We start from the raw sequence: 17,344 nt of genomic DNA, 5'->3' as shown, positions 1-17,344 counted from the left end.
CGACATAGAGACGTGGCACGCGGACGGTTAAACGCTCAGAGCAGTTTACGCAACGTCCTCTCGTTCATTCAGCAGAAGGGAGGAAGGAGGCAGGAAGTCACGGTACCCGAACTAATAACAGCCCATCTGGACCCGGAGACATGGCTTCAAATAACGGCTCGGTCGGAAAATGGGAGGTGGTGAAGAAAGGCAAGAAAAATAGCAACAACTCCGGCGGAGGAGGCAAGGTAGCGGCCGACAAGAAAGCCAGCGGAGAAAGGAAAGCCCTGGGCGAATCTAACCAGCCGTCCAGACGTAAGTGAACACGGCCCACTGCTAGCTGCTGAAGCTCAACTTCACGCAGCATTACTTCCTGGTATTAATTTTATCTCACACCGTCTGCAGTTTTACCAGCTCAGCTCTGAGTGGCTCTACCTTAAGTCCGTGTGTCGGCGTGAATTTTAAACTACTAGCTGAGCGGCCTTTGTGCTTCGTGCGGCTAGTTAGCTCGTTAGCAGTGTCAACAAAGTGAACGTCAGCACTGAGAGAGTCTGTCAGCATGTGTGAGACGCTTTTTGACCTTTGACCTCCCTTCAGCTGCTCTTTCGAACGAGCCTGAAGGTGTTTTTGTCATCTTGGAGCTGATCGGTATGACGTTAAGCAGCATTAGTTTGTTTTTACCTCGCCTACAGTGATGGCTGTCATTTCTCTGGGGGTAAATATTTAACAACGTGGCCATTTAAATCTTATGCTACACGTTTAGCCATGGTTTTACTTCAGCTTTATGCCTCATAAACAGTTATCACTGCTATTATCATCGTTTATATAAATAGATTAAACTCGTTACTCTATTTTGTTATTACTTCTGACTTTATTTTCTTACTTATTTAGAAGGACTCCTATTAGTAACAATACAACTTACTGTTCCTGTTTACCTATAATCCTCGAGGTGATCAGTGTCCGAGTTATATTTTTGTTTGAGCCTTCTGGTGTAAAGGGCAAGTTTTTTATAAATCAGAAGATGTAGGGTAATTTTATGAGTGATCTTTGAAAAATCAGAAACCTGGATGAGCTTTTCAATTCCAATTTCACCTTTAAGAAACCCGGCCACCCAGTCCTGCTTCTATCATCTAAACAATATTGCAAGGATACAACAATACTGACACTCCAGCTGTCACTTACGCTTTTCTTTCCTCTATTTAAATTGTTGTCATGCACTTTTAATATGTTTCAATCAGAAATAAGGGTCTGAGTACCCCTAAGTGCACTACATATGGTACACTGTTGTTTAGCTTGTGTCTTGGTGTTCTGTCCTTGGGATGAACCGGTCTTTGAAAGTGATGCTGGATCTGAAGTGCATTGGGATGCTATGCTTGGAGAAAATGCTTGTTCTTCTTTACTTTGAACTGCATACGTTGTTTCTACAGTAAATGATAACCACAGTGAAAACAAATAATATAAATAATATAAATAGCTAATTTTGATTTTTAAAAATGTTTTTCTGCTAATAACTTTTTATCGAGTAAAGTTTACTCAGGTTTTTACTTATGTCTTCTGATCAAACATGGAGTGAAGATTCTATTGACATTCCTCACATGAATAAAGTCACTGGAGTGTTGGATCTCAAACTTGTCCTCCTTTTAATACTATCAGTGGCAGCAGGAGAATTCTCATTGTTAACCAGAAATGTCAAAGTTGGAATTAGAGCAGGGCGATATGGCCAAAAATATTTATCACGATATATATTTGAAAATTTGCGATAACGATATAACTGACGATATAATTGATGCGAGACAAAATACAACTCCACAACATTACTAGCGCAAAAAGACAACCTTCCATTTATTTTCACTTAAACAAGAAGCTGGTTTTTATGTACATTAAAGCTTTATAAAAATGTAACAGTGCAAATGCAAATTCCTTGCTGAAAGTTTAACTAAAAGGCATTTCCAGTAGAAATGGGCTGACATATCCTGAGCATAACCATGTATAATATCCACTGAAGTTAAAAAGAGGTGCTTTGCAACATTAAACTGCAGTGTGCAGTACGTATTTTTCGGACCATAAGGTGCATGGGATTATAAGGCACATTAAGCGAAACAAAGCAGTCAGATAAATCAAACTTTATTCAACTCATTCTTGCTTCCTCCACTTTTGTACCATTGATTCATTAATGTTGAATTCTCTGGCAGCTGCTCTATTCCCATGTTGTTGCAGTATATTAATGACTAACCTTGTATTGTGGATGGATTATCTCAGTTGTTCTCCTGACTGAAGTTTGGTCCGTTTACAGCATCCTGCCATGCGACTGAATTTGTCTCTAACTATCAGGAACCTTAACGTTAACTTTTATAAGTGGAAAAGTGTTAGTGTTCGTCCTCCAGCTTCACTGTTTATGTTATGCTAACATAGCTGTGTCGCTAGCGATCACGTAGCACATCATTATATACCAGCTAGCCCAACTTCAGTAACCCTACAAACGTCACTGCTGTTTAGTTTCCTGTCTTCATTTATGTTGGCAGTGATAGCAGAGCTGTACGTTTGAATTTTTTCAGAAATCTCTCAGTCAGAACATGCAATATCATGCTTAGGTAACTAGCGAAACTAGCGAGCTAACTTCCGCTAGCTTCCTGCTAACTTCTAACTCGTTAAATGTAATAAATTTTGTTTTCATGGATGCCTGGAAGTTAAACTTCATAGTTACACCTGGTAAAGCAGCAATGCTGATCGTTCTATTAAAGATGTAAGAATTTAGACAGTTTTTAACTCTGTGATGCTGCAGTGTTGTTTGACCTGAAGTATACGTAGTTTAGGACCCAGATTACTCCCAGATTTAAGAGCATCTTAGTCCGACAAATACGACAATAACGACAGCCGCTTGCATGTTCTGCAAAAAAATGTGCTTTGTCGTGTATCTGACGGACAAACACCAAACCAGTTCCACATCACTGAAGTTGCACCATTTTTACAAACCAATTCTGGTTCATCTGTTTCACTCAACAATCGGCCATGTGCGTATGAAAACAAAGGCACTGCGCATGCGCGTTTTACTCCCATTCTATCGCGATATTTCATTTTCCTATCGTTGCCTAACATTATACCGGTATTACCGTGAACGGTATAATATGGCCCAGCCCTAGTTGGAATAAGGTGCTAAACTCAGTAGTTTGATTTACACCTTTAAAAATTGGAAAATGAAACCTAATTCGGTAACGTTGCTATGACAAGTTTAGACGTGCAGTTAGGTGATATTAATACTGAATTACCAGCAGCTTCAATCTACCACATTGCTGAAACATTATGTCAACCTAATGATGTTTTGTTTTTACTGAGTATGAAGCCCATACTGAAGCTGGAGCTCCTAATCTACTTATTCATTTTTTTCTGCCATGTTTTAAGAACCAGAATTAATTTGTGTTTTATCAAATCTTACGTACCAAACAAACCCTGCTGTTCCCTCTGTTTAGAGTCCCGCCCGGTGTCTCCTACTATGTCAAAGACTGACAAACACCATAGTTATCTTTATCTGTGTTAGAAATTACTCTTCACAAGGTCAACATATTATTTACTGACCTATGATCAATTTCTACCCTTAAATTGACCAAAATACTTTCTGTTCACTAAATCTAGCAATAGCAGCTTGAAGAGGCTTCACTGAGTCTTTTGATTTTTGGATGATCATCACAAAATGATTATATCTCACTTTGCTGGAGCTGTTTGTTTCTGCTTCATTTTTATCACTGAATCTTACTGTCCAAAGTCTGATCACTGTGGCTGATTCAGTGGGGAAGTGGTGTAAAGCTTTAGTCTAAAGCTTATAAGAAATAAACCTGATCTGTTTAGTAAATGAACTCTCCAACACTTTATGTGAATCATTTTATTAACACAAACAACATAATCACACATTCAGAAAGATATTTTGCCAAATCTCAGTTTGTTTCTTAAAGGCTTTCATCAGGACTTGATCATGAGGCTGTTACTTTTGGGTCTGTGGTTTTGACACATAAAACTGGAGGATTTTTTTTTTTTTTAAACTTTAGCCTGGAGGGATTACGTATGTGGTTGAGCAAGAAAAGTGTTGCAGCAAAATCAGGCATTATGTAAGTGTTCAACAGATAAGAGCGTGAAGCTTGGATCACAGAGAAGAGTGGTAAATGTCTCTGCCTTTGCTGTTTGCATTATTTAAAAAGCCCTTTAAATCAGTGATGTTTATGATTGGGCGTACCTGGCCAGCGACTGCAGATGGGAATTAGCTAGTAGATAAATCTGGTACAAGACATCTTTTCTCTTATGAGGTCAGTGTTTTGGTCCCTGACAAATAAAGAACTGCTTGTATGATAACCATGCTCGGCTTTTTGTTCCCACATGTCTAAACATGTGAGAACCACAAAGCTTGAATTTAAGGAAGCTTAAAAACATCATCTCAGCTATTATTGGCTTTTAGTGGCCCGTGGATTAGGGCAGTAAAATTTGTTCTTTTTGGTATTTTGTCTCGATAGAAACTATAATCTGAAAGCTGTCACACGTTAATGATTTCTGCTAATATGCTTCTTGTAGTAAATTACACCAAAATGATCCCAAAAACTGTTGTTTCTTTGAGATGGTTTTAAATAGTTTCATAAAACTGAGATGAAAAATCTACTATCAAAATGACTAGGGAGTCTGACTGTAGACAGTAAAATGTGAGATCCTGTTAGTTGTTGTTTCACAGTGGAGCTTTTGAGCCCACTCATAATACTACAGCTTATAGCTGCCTACCCCGCACCAGCCTCGAATGTAAAGCATAGGGTGAATGACTGCTGGAAGTCATAGATGTTACATTTAGGCTTATGTTTGAAATACTAATTACATTGCAGTGTTTCCCACTAATAGAATTTACTCAAGCGACACACTCAAAGATTTGAGTCATGAAAATATATTCTTCGCTCTTATTTTGAAAGTTTAGCTAGCTCTGATCCATCACATGTTTTGCGATTTGCTGGCTTTGTTGTCAGTTCTCTCCTTGAAATCTTTCAGCTATCTGGAGTCCTTCGTCTCAGTCAGGCTAATTTTAACACCACCATCTTGGGCTTCAGCTGGAGACATTAGTCCTCTCTCTGCTGTGGAGAACCCACATAAGATCCAGAACTAGAACCTGCAGCAGGTGAAGAACTGGTCACTACGCTGAGCTGACAGAGTTTGGAGAGCGGAAAAAGGACTGCTGTCATCAGCAGCAGTCCAGTGTGAGGAAGTTACTAGAGAGCCAGCAGCACAGTCTTGTGACAGTTCATGAAATGGTCACAACATTTAATCTGTGGATTCATATTTTGGGCTCTCTCTCGTACTGACTTGTATTCATGTACACAAAAAATGAAAAGAATATTCCCAGTTTCAAAGAGGGGAAAAAGGTGACATTTAGGCTACGTTCACACTGCAGGCGAAAGCGCATCAAATCCGATTATTTTTTTAAATTTTTTTTTTTTAACCCTATGCGACCCATATCCGATCATGGTATGACAGTGTGAACGGCACAAATCCAATATTTTCAAATTCGATCTGGGTCACTTTCGTATGTGGTACTGAATCCGATACATATCCGATGTTTTAGAAAGCGACTGCTGTTTGAATGGTCATGTCGCATTAAATCCGTCTTTTACGTCACTGACACAAGACAGACGCCAATTATCAGCGCCAGAGAAGCGCCCGAGAAGACATCGCGAATACTTCCTGGCCATCCAGTGTAGATGTCAGTGAACCTGTGGGGAAGACAACGTTGGAGAGCGTTTGCTGTCACATTTTTCTTTGTAGTGTGAACAAGCAGACAAAAAAAAATCGGAATTGAGCATTAACACCTGCACCTTAGAGAGAGCGGGGGTTGAATAATTTTACTGCTCACACCAGAGACCAGTTCGAGTCCCACATGGGAAACATTTTTACACTTCAGTTGGATTATATTAATTGTGTTATTTAATTATTTTCAGAGCTCAATGTTCGTCCAACTCCCTAATCTCAGAAACATACAGATAAAAATTGAAGATACGGCATGATTCATTCAGAAAAATAAATGTTTAGTATGTTAAACCTTCTGTAATCCAACCTTCAAGTTAAATTTTATTAGCTTTTTGCTTCTTATTGCTCTAAAACTTTAGAATGCCTTCCCTCTTTGCTGAGCGAAGTCAGTCACCCATGCTTGTAAAGCTTGTACACAAGAATTTCACTCGCATGTTCTGTACCAGTGTACCTGCACATGTGATGTAACAATAAAAGTGACTTGATTTGATTTTGATCAGGACACTTCTGTCTTTGTTTTGAACTGTTTGTCATTTACAAGGACTGCTGGTATTTCCCTAAGTCTGCAGTCATGTGCTTCTTTTTTTTAAAACGGATGTTAATTGGTTGGTTTTAAGGAAACCAACCACTTCGCTTAAAGTTCCCTGTTCACTTAGACTTTAAGTGATTATCCACTGCAGACAATAGTGCACAAGGTCCCAGATAAGGTTGCAAGGATTTCTGAGTCATATGATGCCATGAGAAAAGACATTTCAAGCTCCACATTTTGTTAAAACCTCGATAATTAACCAGGGAGTCTACTGTTTCAGCAGAATCATTCCATGAAACATCAGTTTCATCAACCTCCCCCACCCACCATCACCCTCTCAGAATCAGCTGATTTATTTATTGGGTGCAAAAACATTGGTATATTTGTTGAAGCCTTGCATAATTTCACCTCTATATTAATGTATTTTCAGAGTTATAGGTCTGTGGTAGGGCTGAACGATATATCGCATTTGCGATAATATCGCGACATGATCAAGTGCAATTTTCTAACCGCAAAGGCTGCGATTATACTGCGATTATATTATACAATTCATGGGCTGCATCCTCCTGAGGCCGCATTTGTAGACCGATTACGTCACAGCGACGCGCCGAAGGCTGTCCAAATTACTACCATATCCCAGAATTCATAGCGCGGCCCAGCCAAACTCCAGTTTCCAGCAATGGCGGCCGCTACTAAGTTTTAAAATTACTCATACTAATCTTTCTGGGTCACAAAATAAACTTTTAACATATTTTCAGGCGAGAAAGTAGTTGTGTAAACATCAAATATCTGCTCGGTTTATCAAGATATCCCATATTTGCAAAAGTGCTTCGACGTTTTCAGAGGCGTCTGCTACCCACCAGCTCGACAGCTAGCCGGGAGCTCGAGGGTTACTGATGCGGCCGAGAACGGCACAACTCCCGGCACATCATTTTCAGATCACCGCGGAGTTTCGCTGCTCGGGTTAAACGTAATATATAAGTCACTTAGACAACCTAAAAATGTTATTGTTGGGCTTTTTTCAGTGTTTTGTTTGTTCGTGAGTAAATCGGTTTGGCTGAGATTAAAGTTATTAGATTAGATAAAATAAAACTTTATTAATCCCCCGGGTGGGTTCCTCCTTGGTTTTCACACAGCTGACTAAACATCAAACAGAAAACTTATTAAACAGAAGTATGAGACAGTCGAGAATTTACACCAGTGTCTGGTTATATTTTAGATAGCAAGAAGCAGACGGCCGAGTTTATTAAACTCCACCGAGACAGCGGTGACGCTAATCAGAAGGCTAGACCGTCCAATTTCACGCCTTTAAATTTTAAAGGCGTGTTTGTGTGTGTGTTTATACAATTGCTATTATGTTTGCACTTTATGTGTAATGTTACTGACTGCAGAGATCAGTAAGATGTGTGTATTTTTTATTTATTAGTTTTATTTATTTAATATTATTTTTTAATTGAATGACTGTCTAGTAGTTCACAGATGTCGAAAAACTGAGTGTGGTAAAGCCACTGATTTTTTTTATGTATATTTCTGCAATCTGCACATTGTACTGACTTTCATTTTAATGTTTACACCAGGGTTCCTTGTCAGCACTTTATGCTCAGATGTTTGTAAGCTAAAAATAAACTATTGTGTATGTTCAAATATACTGTTGTGATTGAAGAAGTTAAATAAAAATGTCAGTCATCAATTCATGCATCACCTCATGTCATCATAACAGAGGTCTGTCTTCCAGGAAAGAACAGTTTAAAATTAATGTAATATAGTATTGGCCATACTATATGATGCATTGCTTGTCTTTGTTTAATAATACAGAAGACAAATACCTTAAAAAATAATCGCATATCGCATCGCAATCGCAATATTGGGGCAAAAAATCGCAATTAGATTATTTTCCATAATCGTTCAGCCCTAGTCTGTGGTGGGCTGAAATTCAGTGTTTATTTTTTTTTAATTTAGTTTTATTTATTTTCCAGTATTTTTAGGCCTCATACAAATTTGTTTTTGTTTTTCATTTCCCAGCTGAAAAAATACAGATGAAACTGCCATGCAGGCCACAAGAAAACAGCTGAGCACTAGATACCAAAGATTACAAGACTGTAAATATAGACAGGTCTTTCCATGCCTTGATCCTAAAGCTTTGATAATGGTAACTTTCCTCCCTGACTTGAAAAATGCTATAACAATCTTTACAGTTTCAGTGATCAACACACACAAGCACACATTCATGCAGCATTTGATTGCATACTATGCAGCTCTTCTACTATCACACACACTCACATGCCTGTTAAACCTCTTCATATGTTTCTCTCGTTATATTTTGAGCTTCTCTGTAAAACATGGCACACTCATGTTTGAGACTAAAAATAGAGACATGCTGACTCTAAATCCACATGTGTGACTAAAGCTTGATTTGGTTCAGTCCAACTTCTATTTTTCTCATGAAAAAGCACAGCCGCTCAGTTATGATCACAGATAGAGTTTAAAAAGGAGCTCCATTCTGAAACGGAGTACAGGAAAGAGATAGCACTGTGACTGACACGATGGCCTGAGTTGGAGTGAAGGAAAACATTTTTCTAGAGCCAACAGAAGCAGCCCATATTACTGTGATCACTATAAATGCTTCATAGGTCAAAAGCCAATTTGAGTCGTTCGTCAAATCACCTCATTAACCACCTTAAATTTAAAGAAAAGTGATCTTAGTTCCTGCCATCCACCCCTGGTGTGTTTTGCACACAAAATGACAAAATGATTGATCACCAACAGAGTAAAAACTGGTAAGCAGTTAAATTGCTCTCTGATTTCCCCACAGTGTGTAAAGGTGTCAGATTTATTCCAAGCTGCAGGTATTTGATGGGAAATGAATAAAAGCAGAACAGGGTCAATTTCAATGTATTGCCACTTTCAGCCAGTGAGAGAGCTTTGACATCTTATAAATACAATTACTTGTTATTGCCTTTATAAAACATTGCAAATAAGTATTGATTTAATATCAAAGTACAGGCTCTAAAAAAATAAATAAGGCGTTCTTAACTTTGTATAGGTCCTCAAAACTGTTTACCAGAAACACACAAGGGGGAGAGCTGGAATGCTGTTGGTGCTTAACTCCAGTCCTTTGTGAATTGTATTGAGTGTGCCACAAATATTCCTTTGGGTAACAGCCCATTACACAAGGCGTGGAGGGAGGGCAGAAGGGGGTAAGCAAGACGCTGAGGAGAGTAACTTGATTTTTAGGACTCAGGATAGAGGAGTCACTGCATTTCACTGCAGCTGCTTTGTTTTGTCCTTCAGCGCCTGTGAAGATGTCAGAGAGTCTGTATGACAGCTTGGAGAAGGTGGGAAAGAAGCAGAACAAGGAGCAGGTTCCTCCACCATCCGAGCCTCAAAACAAGAAGCCCTCATCAAGTAAACCACCCAAGAAGTCGTATTCGAGCAATTCAGCCTCTCCCACAACTTACAAAACCCTCGAGGAGGCGTTCAAAGCGGTCAGTAAGAGACATTTTCTTAAGTTGACTGATATTAAACTCAATGGAAATTTAGTGAAAGAAATGACCCGAAATGATCTCTAAACAAAGCAGCATTGTTACATCTTCAAAGCCAACTGTCACATGCTGAAACCGATCTAGCCTTTGCTTGGAGGGTGTGTTCTTTTTGAGACTCCAGTGCTGATATTTTTCTCTTGTCCTGTCTTCAGCTGGATGTTGCAGACCTGAAGCAGCAGTTGGCTCGCAGTCAGACCCTGTTTCCAGAAAACCCTTCGGTTTGGATCAAAGATCTGGCTGGATACCTCAACCTCCATTTAACTGCCCAGGACACGGAGCCCACACTCAGCAGCCACCCTTATGGTCAGGCAGACTCTTATTTTGATATGCCCATTTATTTATCGTGCGGTTAAAGCATTTCAATACTTAAGTCTTCCTGTTTGTCTTTTCTGTCCCAGACTACCCATACTGCCTTACAGGAAAAGAGCTGAGGGGCGTGATCAAAGGCCTCATCGGACGTTGCAGCAGCGCTCTGCCAGATTTCTTCGACCACTGTGTTTACACTATGCTCAGGGAGTTGGACAGGCAGTCAGGTAAACCCAGGAGAACCTCTTACATCCTTTTATTGATGCGACTTTACTCAGTAGAACATTAACAGACAGGGAAAAATGCGCCAAGATACCAAAGCTGCAGAAATCTCAATAATAAACTTAAATGTTCTGTAAGTTGAAATAATATTCTGATTGAATATAAAACATATAAAACATTACATATGAACCAAATAAATACATGCAAATAAACAAGGGGGTAAATAGGTGGGGGGGATGTTTATGCCCAGGTTAGTGGTTGTCTTTGACCATAAAAACCATATCACCTCAATGGCAGCACAGATAGAAGTGAAGAGAAGGCCAGGTGGTGGACATACTTGACAAAGCCCACAAGGTAGCGACAGGCCTGAAGCCAACATCTGAAAGCAGATGAGATGAGAGACCCTGAAAGAAAGGCAGCTGCAGGCAATCATTATGTTCCTTCCTTGTATTCACTTTCAAAAAGCTTTTGTTGTGTCTAGATTCATCTATTGATCTAGATTGATCTTTGCACGAGCTAAACTAAACAAGCTTTTAGCGAGGAGCAAAAGTGCACTGCTGTGAAAGAAAGTGATGTGTCTTGTGGTGTGACTGTCTTGGCAGTGAGGGGACAAAAAACAGCAAAGATCACTGTTATGGTTCAACGCTAGGGTGGGGTCAAAACCCATCATGACTCAAACCTCAAATTACCAGTGTTTACCTTTTACCAAACTTTAACCAAGAGCAGTCAGCAAGGTCACCAGGATGCCTCATGAAATAAAGATTTTACCCAAGCATTGTTTCAGTTTTTAGTTAAAATTCATAAAGCAGAAAAAGAAGCCGAAAGTACCAATACCTAAAGCTTATTGTTTTTATTTCCAGGAGAACCTCTACATGGCTACAGAGTTTGCATTCAGGCAGTCCTGCAGGACAAACCCAAAATAGCCACCCAAAATCTGCCAGAGGTGAGTGTGTGACTGTCACTCCGGCAAATAATCAGCAGCTTTGCTACTCTTGTCCTGCTCTGCATGTTATTACACTAAAAGCTCAAGCTATATTTTTCCTAACTTTTCTGGACATGTGTAATATTATCAAATTATGTATTATATTTTCAAACTGGTAGTTTCAGAGGGGGTATTGCTGGATTTGTCTGTTTGAATAATTTTGCATTATTATATTGTAAAACTCTCCCTTCTTCTTGTTCCTTTTCTGCAGTATTTGGAAATGTTGCGGTCAGTTCAGAATCGTCCAGTAAAGTGTTTGACCATCATGTGGGCTCTGGGCCAAGCAGGATTTTATGATCTCAGCCAGGGTCTAAGAGGTAATAAACACTTTTACACAGAGGCACACAATAATTTCAATATTTTACATTACCGCATATTCATAAAGCCCAAAACTGCTCTGAACAAGTAGGCATTTGCCCAGTATTAGTCCAGATCTGTCTGTTTTCCCCCTTTCTCCCACTTTCCCAACAATGTGTGAAGACAGACATTCTGGGTTGGGGTTCACTGAAGCAACAGAGCACATTAGAGCAGTAATATTCCCCCCTGATAGCTGCTGGTGCTCCAAGTGTTATTAGTTAGTGTGACTATATTAAATGTTTACAGTGCAAAATTGCAATGAAAGTTAGGGGGAAATGGTGTCTAAAATTACTGATTTAGTACAAAATCATACCCAAAGTGTGATTAAATATATTTATTTTCACTTTAACAGAAGAAAAGCTTCCTAAACTAAAGAAAATGTTATTTGTTTCAGTGTGGCTGGGCATCATGCTCCCTGTGCTGGGAGTGAAGTCTCTGTCCTCATATGCCATCGCCTATCTGGAGAGACTTCTCTCGTAAGTCTGACTCAGAAATCCATGAAATTTCTCAAATTTCTTCATCTTCCAGACACTTCCTTTCCATTCATTTGTAGTACTTGAACTATTAAGATCATTAACAGTGATACCTTTAATTTGAATGTCATGGATATTTCAACATACTTTAATTCTTTTCCCAGACTTCATTCAAACCTGACAAAAGGATTTGGTATTATGGGTCCGAAAGAGTTCTTTCCTTTGCTCGATTTTGCTTTCATGCCAAAGAACGCCCTGTCACCAAGGTAAATGTAAACCAGTGCAAACACAGACCAACAGCAAGACATATCAGACTGTTCATAATCTCTGTTTAGAAATAAAAGCATTGCAAAAATGTTATCTGCGTTCTGAGTCCTAATATATTTTTTTCTGTTTTTTATTACAGTCTGCAGGAGCAGCTGAGGCGTTTGTATCCTCGACTGAAGGTCCTCGCATTTGGTGCCAAGCCAGAGAACACGTTGCACACGTACCTGCCGTCATTTCTGTCCAGAGCCACGCCACACTGTCCTGACGACATGAAGAGGGAGGTGAGACCCACAATTCTGTATACATTACTGCTGCTACTGTACTGTTACAGCAGCCATCACAACACGATCTTTGACAAAAGTGATTAAATAAAGCAGAACTGCTCAATAAAATTGTGTTCTCACTAAACAATGTCAAAGAATACATTATGAGTAAAATGATAAAAATTAACCGCATTGTCTTCTGCTTCTTGCAGCTGCTCAGCAGTATGACTGAGTGTCTGTGTGTTGATGTTCAGAGTTTAGGAGTGTGGAGGCAGCTCTACACCAAACACCTACCCCAGTCCAGGTAACCTGTGGACCATTTATTTTTTTGTCTTTTTATTTATGATCACATCTCCACATAAGGTAAACTGTACAAATGAAGATGATTTCAAACTGATTTCAGACTCACTGCTTTCTTTCCTCAGTTTGCTTTTGAACCACTTATTAAAGTCCTGGAACATCCTTCCACCAAAGGTACAAGTGCTGTCACAATGTCTGTTGGCTCATAAACCAAACGCACCTCCCAGGGATACTGTTATTTAAACATCAAAGCCTGTGTAATCTGATTAATAATGCAGTTTTAATGTAACTTGTATTTTTATTGTCTTTTAATCCCATCACTGTGTTTTACTTGGACTTTTTTTGTTTTTAGCTTCGGAAGAACCTCGAGGAAACGATCCAGTCTTTTAGAGTGACCAACGAAGAAATGAGAGACACCATTGAATCTCATGACCTTCAGGAGTGCAACAGCCTGTGCCAGGTGAGCAACTCGGCCTGTTCATGTTTGTTTAAAAGGAAACTCGCGATTTCAAAAAAGTCTGGGTTAGACACGAAGATAGTGTAAATATTAACTCATGAAGCACCTCTACAATATGAAAGTGAGCAATATTTATAAAGTGCTGACAGAAGGCATAAAAAGCCTAAAAAATTAAGATATAAATTTAGGAACTAAAACTAAAGGAATGAAGAGAAGAATATTAAATTGAAAGCTTATTAAAGAGATCAGTAGTGTTGTGCTATTGGAACGACTGTTTTGGGACTTACTGGGTAGTTTCCAAGCATCAAGGGCAGAGTTACTGAACTGGAGAACCTGGTGAGTTGCAGATGGGAGTACTGGAGAGATGAATGCATGAATGAGCATGTGCAACTCCTCTTTAAAAACTTCTTCTGACATTATCCCTGCTTCTTGGGCAACAACTAGAGATGTATGGAATCATAAAGCTAACAGTTGGATTATGAACCTTATTTGACATGTGCTTTGTGTTTCTCCAGAATCTGCAGGTAAAGATGCGTGGTCACGGGTTCCCCTGGTCCAAGCTGCTCCTGGTTCTGCTCGTGTTCATTGCCGGCTTCATCGCCCACGACGTCAGATCAAACGGCTCTGTCGCAGGTCTGTCAGAGTGCCGTTTACTCACCATATTCGCCTATCTTTGTATCTGTGGCCTACTCATTGTGTTTATATTACATTTCAGATTCCATCACAGCCAGGTATCTGCACTCCTCAGGGATCACAGCTGTATCTCAGCAGGCCTGGAGCAAAATAACAGTCTACTCAAAGCAGGGCTTCAGGTACGATCATTTCTAGTCAACAGAGCCGACACTTAAAAATGATCCCTAAAATCTAAAACAAGCTTCTGACTCACTTCCTGATAACGCTCAGGCACACAGTGTTTTATTCCCTGTGGTTTGTTGGCTTTTATTTAGAATTCTATATTAATATAGATTTATTAGATTAACCTGCTGTTCTGCCATAAAATTATTTGCTTTTAAAAAGAAAATTTAAAAAAATGTATGACTTTTTCTTTTCTTCCATTTTTCCTCTAATGAAGATTGCAGTTATGATCATTATTGTCTGTATTGTGTGTTTTGTATTTTCTGTAGCTGGTTGGAGACAAACACTCCTTATTATTACTCTGAGTGTGTCCGGGTTTTGGGTCCAGTAATGGAACAAGGTTTGGAAAAGGCAAAGTCAGCAGCTGTCTTCATCTCTGAAAACACCTCACGGTTTATTGTCTGGGTTAAAGAAACCACACCTCTTGTCATAGAATGGGTAAGGCCATGGCTACAGCTCCACCTGACCTTAAACATTTAAATGTTGAAGTACAATTGTTCTTTTTTGGGGGGGGGGCTGAAGCACAGCTTTCTGGGTGTATATTAAACAGTCCAGCTGGATTATCATTTCATCCTTTTGTGGATTTATTTGTGTTTATACTGTGTCACTTTTCCCCCTTAATTAAAATTTTGAGCATTACATAAGAAACTACCAGATAACTACCAGTCTGACTCTGATTGTGTTGCATGTCTTTGTCCAGGTGAACACCAACACCCCAGAGAGTGTGTTCCAGGCTCTGGCATATTTGAAGGAGCTCCTCATCTTCCTACATCAAAACTACATCCTGCCAGCGCTGGCGTACACATCTAACCTGCTACAGAGAGCATGGGCCAACTTAGAGGACTCTTGCAAGTCAGTACTAACAGCAGCTCTTTAACAGTTAATCTTTATTACTACATGCCCGAGTGTGGGGCAGTTAAACCGGCTGAGACTGGTTTCACAAAGATGTATTTGGTCTGTGGGGTTAAACAAGAAGAACAGCACAGCTTGTATTAGAATAATCTGACTAAAACGAAGACACCTTACCTCTGGGCTGACTAACTATAAGAATCTGTGGCACTGCTGCAACAATGATTTAACTATGAAGCCCTCGTTATGGTGCTTGTTGGGATGAAACGTGATTCACCTTTACTTATTGCTGTGTTTTATTGAAGCCATTGAGAAATGCGTGCAGGTTACCAGTTGCACTGACAGATGTAGTGACATGCCAGTTTATCCTGCTGGAGTTTGGACCTCGTTCCTATTTGTTCTTTAAAGGGAGTCGCTCACCAGAAGTTTGGCAGATCTTTGTAGGCTTTGTCTGTGTACGTTTCTCCTATTTGCACAGTACCGTCACAGCACCACACACATTTCACTTCTCAGCAGTGTGTTCTTCTTCTGTTTACTGGAGCCAGGTAGTTGCACCCAGCTGATAAACAATTGGACTATTTTCTCCATTCATTCATCCTCTGACAACTGTCCAGGTCTCGGTTGTGAGGGCAGCAGTCTAAAGCAGAGATGCATCAGCGGCCTTTTCCTTGGCTGTTGATAACCTCTGAGGTGATTGACAGATGAACTCTGTAATGATCTGTCAATCAGTTATGAGTAGTGTAGTAGACAAATGTGTTTGTTTGTATTGTTTAAAAGGAACTAAAAGCATCATTAAAGCTGCAGTGAGTGATTTTTTTTTTTTTTTTTTTTTTTTTACTTTCTCTGTTGCAGTGGGGAGGTGTCTGTATCATGTCTGCAGGGCCACGCCTTGTCCTTTACCAACTCGACGTGGCAGCTTCTCCAACACACGACCTCGGCAATCAAGACATGGGCCCAGGATTTGCTCACTCGAGCGGGATAACGCAATACACACACAATATGCACACAGGAAGCTAAACACACCAACACACACACTCTGGCCCAGCGTGAGTCTGTCATGTCCTTTGTGACACAAGTGGATGCCGCAGGGTCAGAGGGAAACGAGCTCACTCAAAAAAAGACCCTTTTTGTCTCTTGTTTTGGTTAAATTTTAAAATCAGTTTGGTGTTGTTTAGATGTTTGTTTTTTTTCTATCAGCCTTTTTGTCACTGCTGGATACGGAGGTTGTACCCTTCTTTCTCTCTCCCTGAGTTTTATACTGCAAATTTCAGCCACTGCTTGAGCCTCTGGGTTAGGCAGGTTCTGTAATTTATAGAAAATATAGGTTTGTAGATGATTTATAAAAGTTTTTATTTAAATATAATTAAAAAAAAGTGTTGTGAAAGTTGGTAAAGGCAGGGAACATGTCAGAAACGTCTCCAAGCCACTGAAAACCTCATCAGAGGGTCAAGTCATCTTTAACACCTGGTCCTGTGTGTGCAAACCCCTTGTCAAACCTAACTAGGGAGTTGTGTCTCTGGGCGGATTTGCTCGTCCAGAGCACGATCGTAAACACAGTCTTTTCACATCAGTCCAGAAGAAAAAATCTGTGTGTCTTGTCTCTGCTGTTTTGTTTCTGTCCCGTTTTCTAATGCTTCACCTACCAGCAGAAGCTTCTCGCCCGAGCTGCGAGAAGCACCGACATCATGTACCTGAAGGTCAATGCGTTTCTGTGTTTGTGTCTGCGTGGATCAGTGATGCCAGCATTGTCATCCTGTATGCTGTAATCTGAGAAATGACATTTTACTTAACTAACCCCCCAGCCTGTAAACAAGATGATATGGAAGAGACCAATGTCTTACTTTGTAATGTAAATGATTTGTAATAAAGACTCCAACCCCACTGCAGTGTTTTTATCAGCTGATTTACCCGAGTGTGCCACAAGCTACACAGCAAATAATAGAAACCACCTTGTTAACAGTTGTCTTGTCATGACTTGGGGCTTTGCCCTCAAACTTCAATTTTGCTTGTGTATGTTCTTATTAAAATATAATTATTAGATATGTGTATTCAGGGTCATCGTAAGAAGAAACAAATTTGTCTCACCACGTATTAATATAGATCAAGATGAGAAGAGTACACTGGGAATGTATTTTTAGTCAAGTGTCGCTGACTCAGCAGTCCTCTTAATCAATAATTACCTAATTGTGAAAAT

General features: G+C 39.7%; 1 protein-coding gene across 1 annotated transcript; it reads left to right on the top strand.

The window, feature by feature from the left end:
• The first annotated feature begins 25 nt into the window (after positions 1–25).
• tmem214 (transmembrane protein 214) lies at positions 26–17,031 on the top strand. Its single transcript, XM_004550610.6, has 17 exons — positions 26–294; positions 9,569–9,762; positions 9,972–10,122; positions 10,218–10,352; positions 11,208–11,290; positions 11,541–11,646; positions 12,081–12,162; positions 12,324–12,425; positions 12,566–12,707; positions 12,902–12,993; positions 13,115–13,163; positions 13,342–13,449; positions 13,962–14,079; positions 14,162–14,258; positions 14,571–14,739; positions 15,002–15,153; positions 16,003–17,031. Exons 1-17 carry the CDS (start codon positions 141–143, stop codon positions 16,130–16,132), a joined length of 2,064 nt encoding a protein of 687 aa, XP_004550667.2. The 5' UTR covers positions 26–140; the 3' UTR covers positions 16,133–17,031.
• The last annotated feature ends 313 nt before the right edge of the window (positions 17,032–17,344 follow it).

This window comes from Maylandia zebra, linkage group LG15, assembly GCF_041146795.1.
Source record: "Maylandia zebra isolate NMK-2024a linkage group LG15, Mzebra_GT3a, whole genome shotgun sequence".
NCBI classification, from domain to species: Eukaryota; Metazoa; Chordata; class Actinopteri; order Cichliformes; family Cichlidae; genus Maylandia; species Maylandia zebra.
Note: the sequence above shows the minus strand (reverse complement) of the source record. Positions and strands in the feature narration are given on the sequence as shown.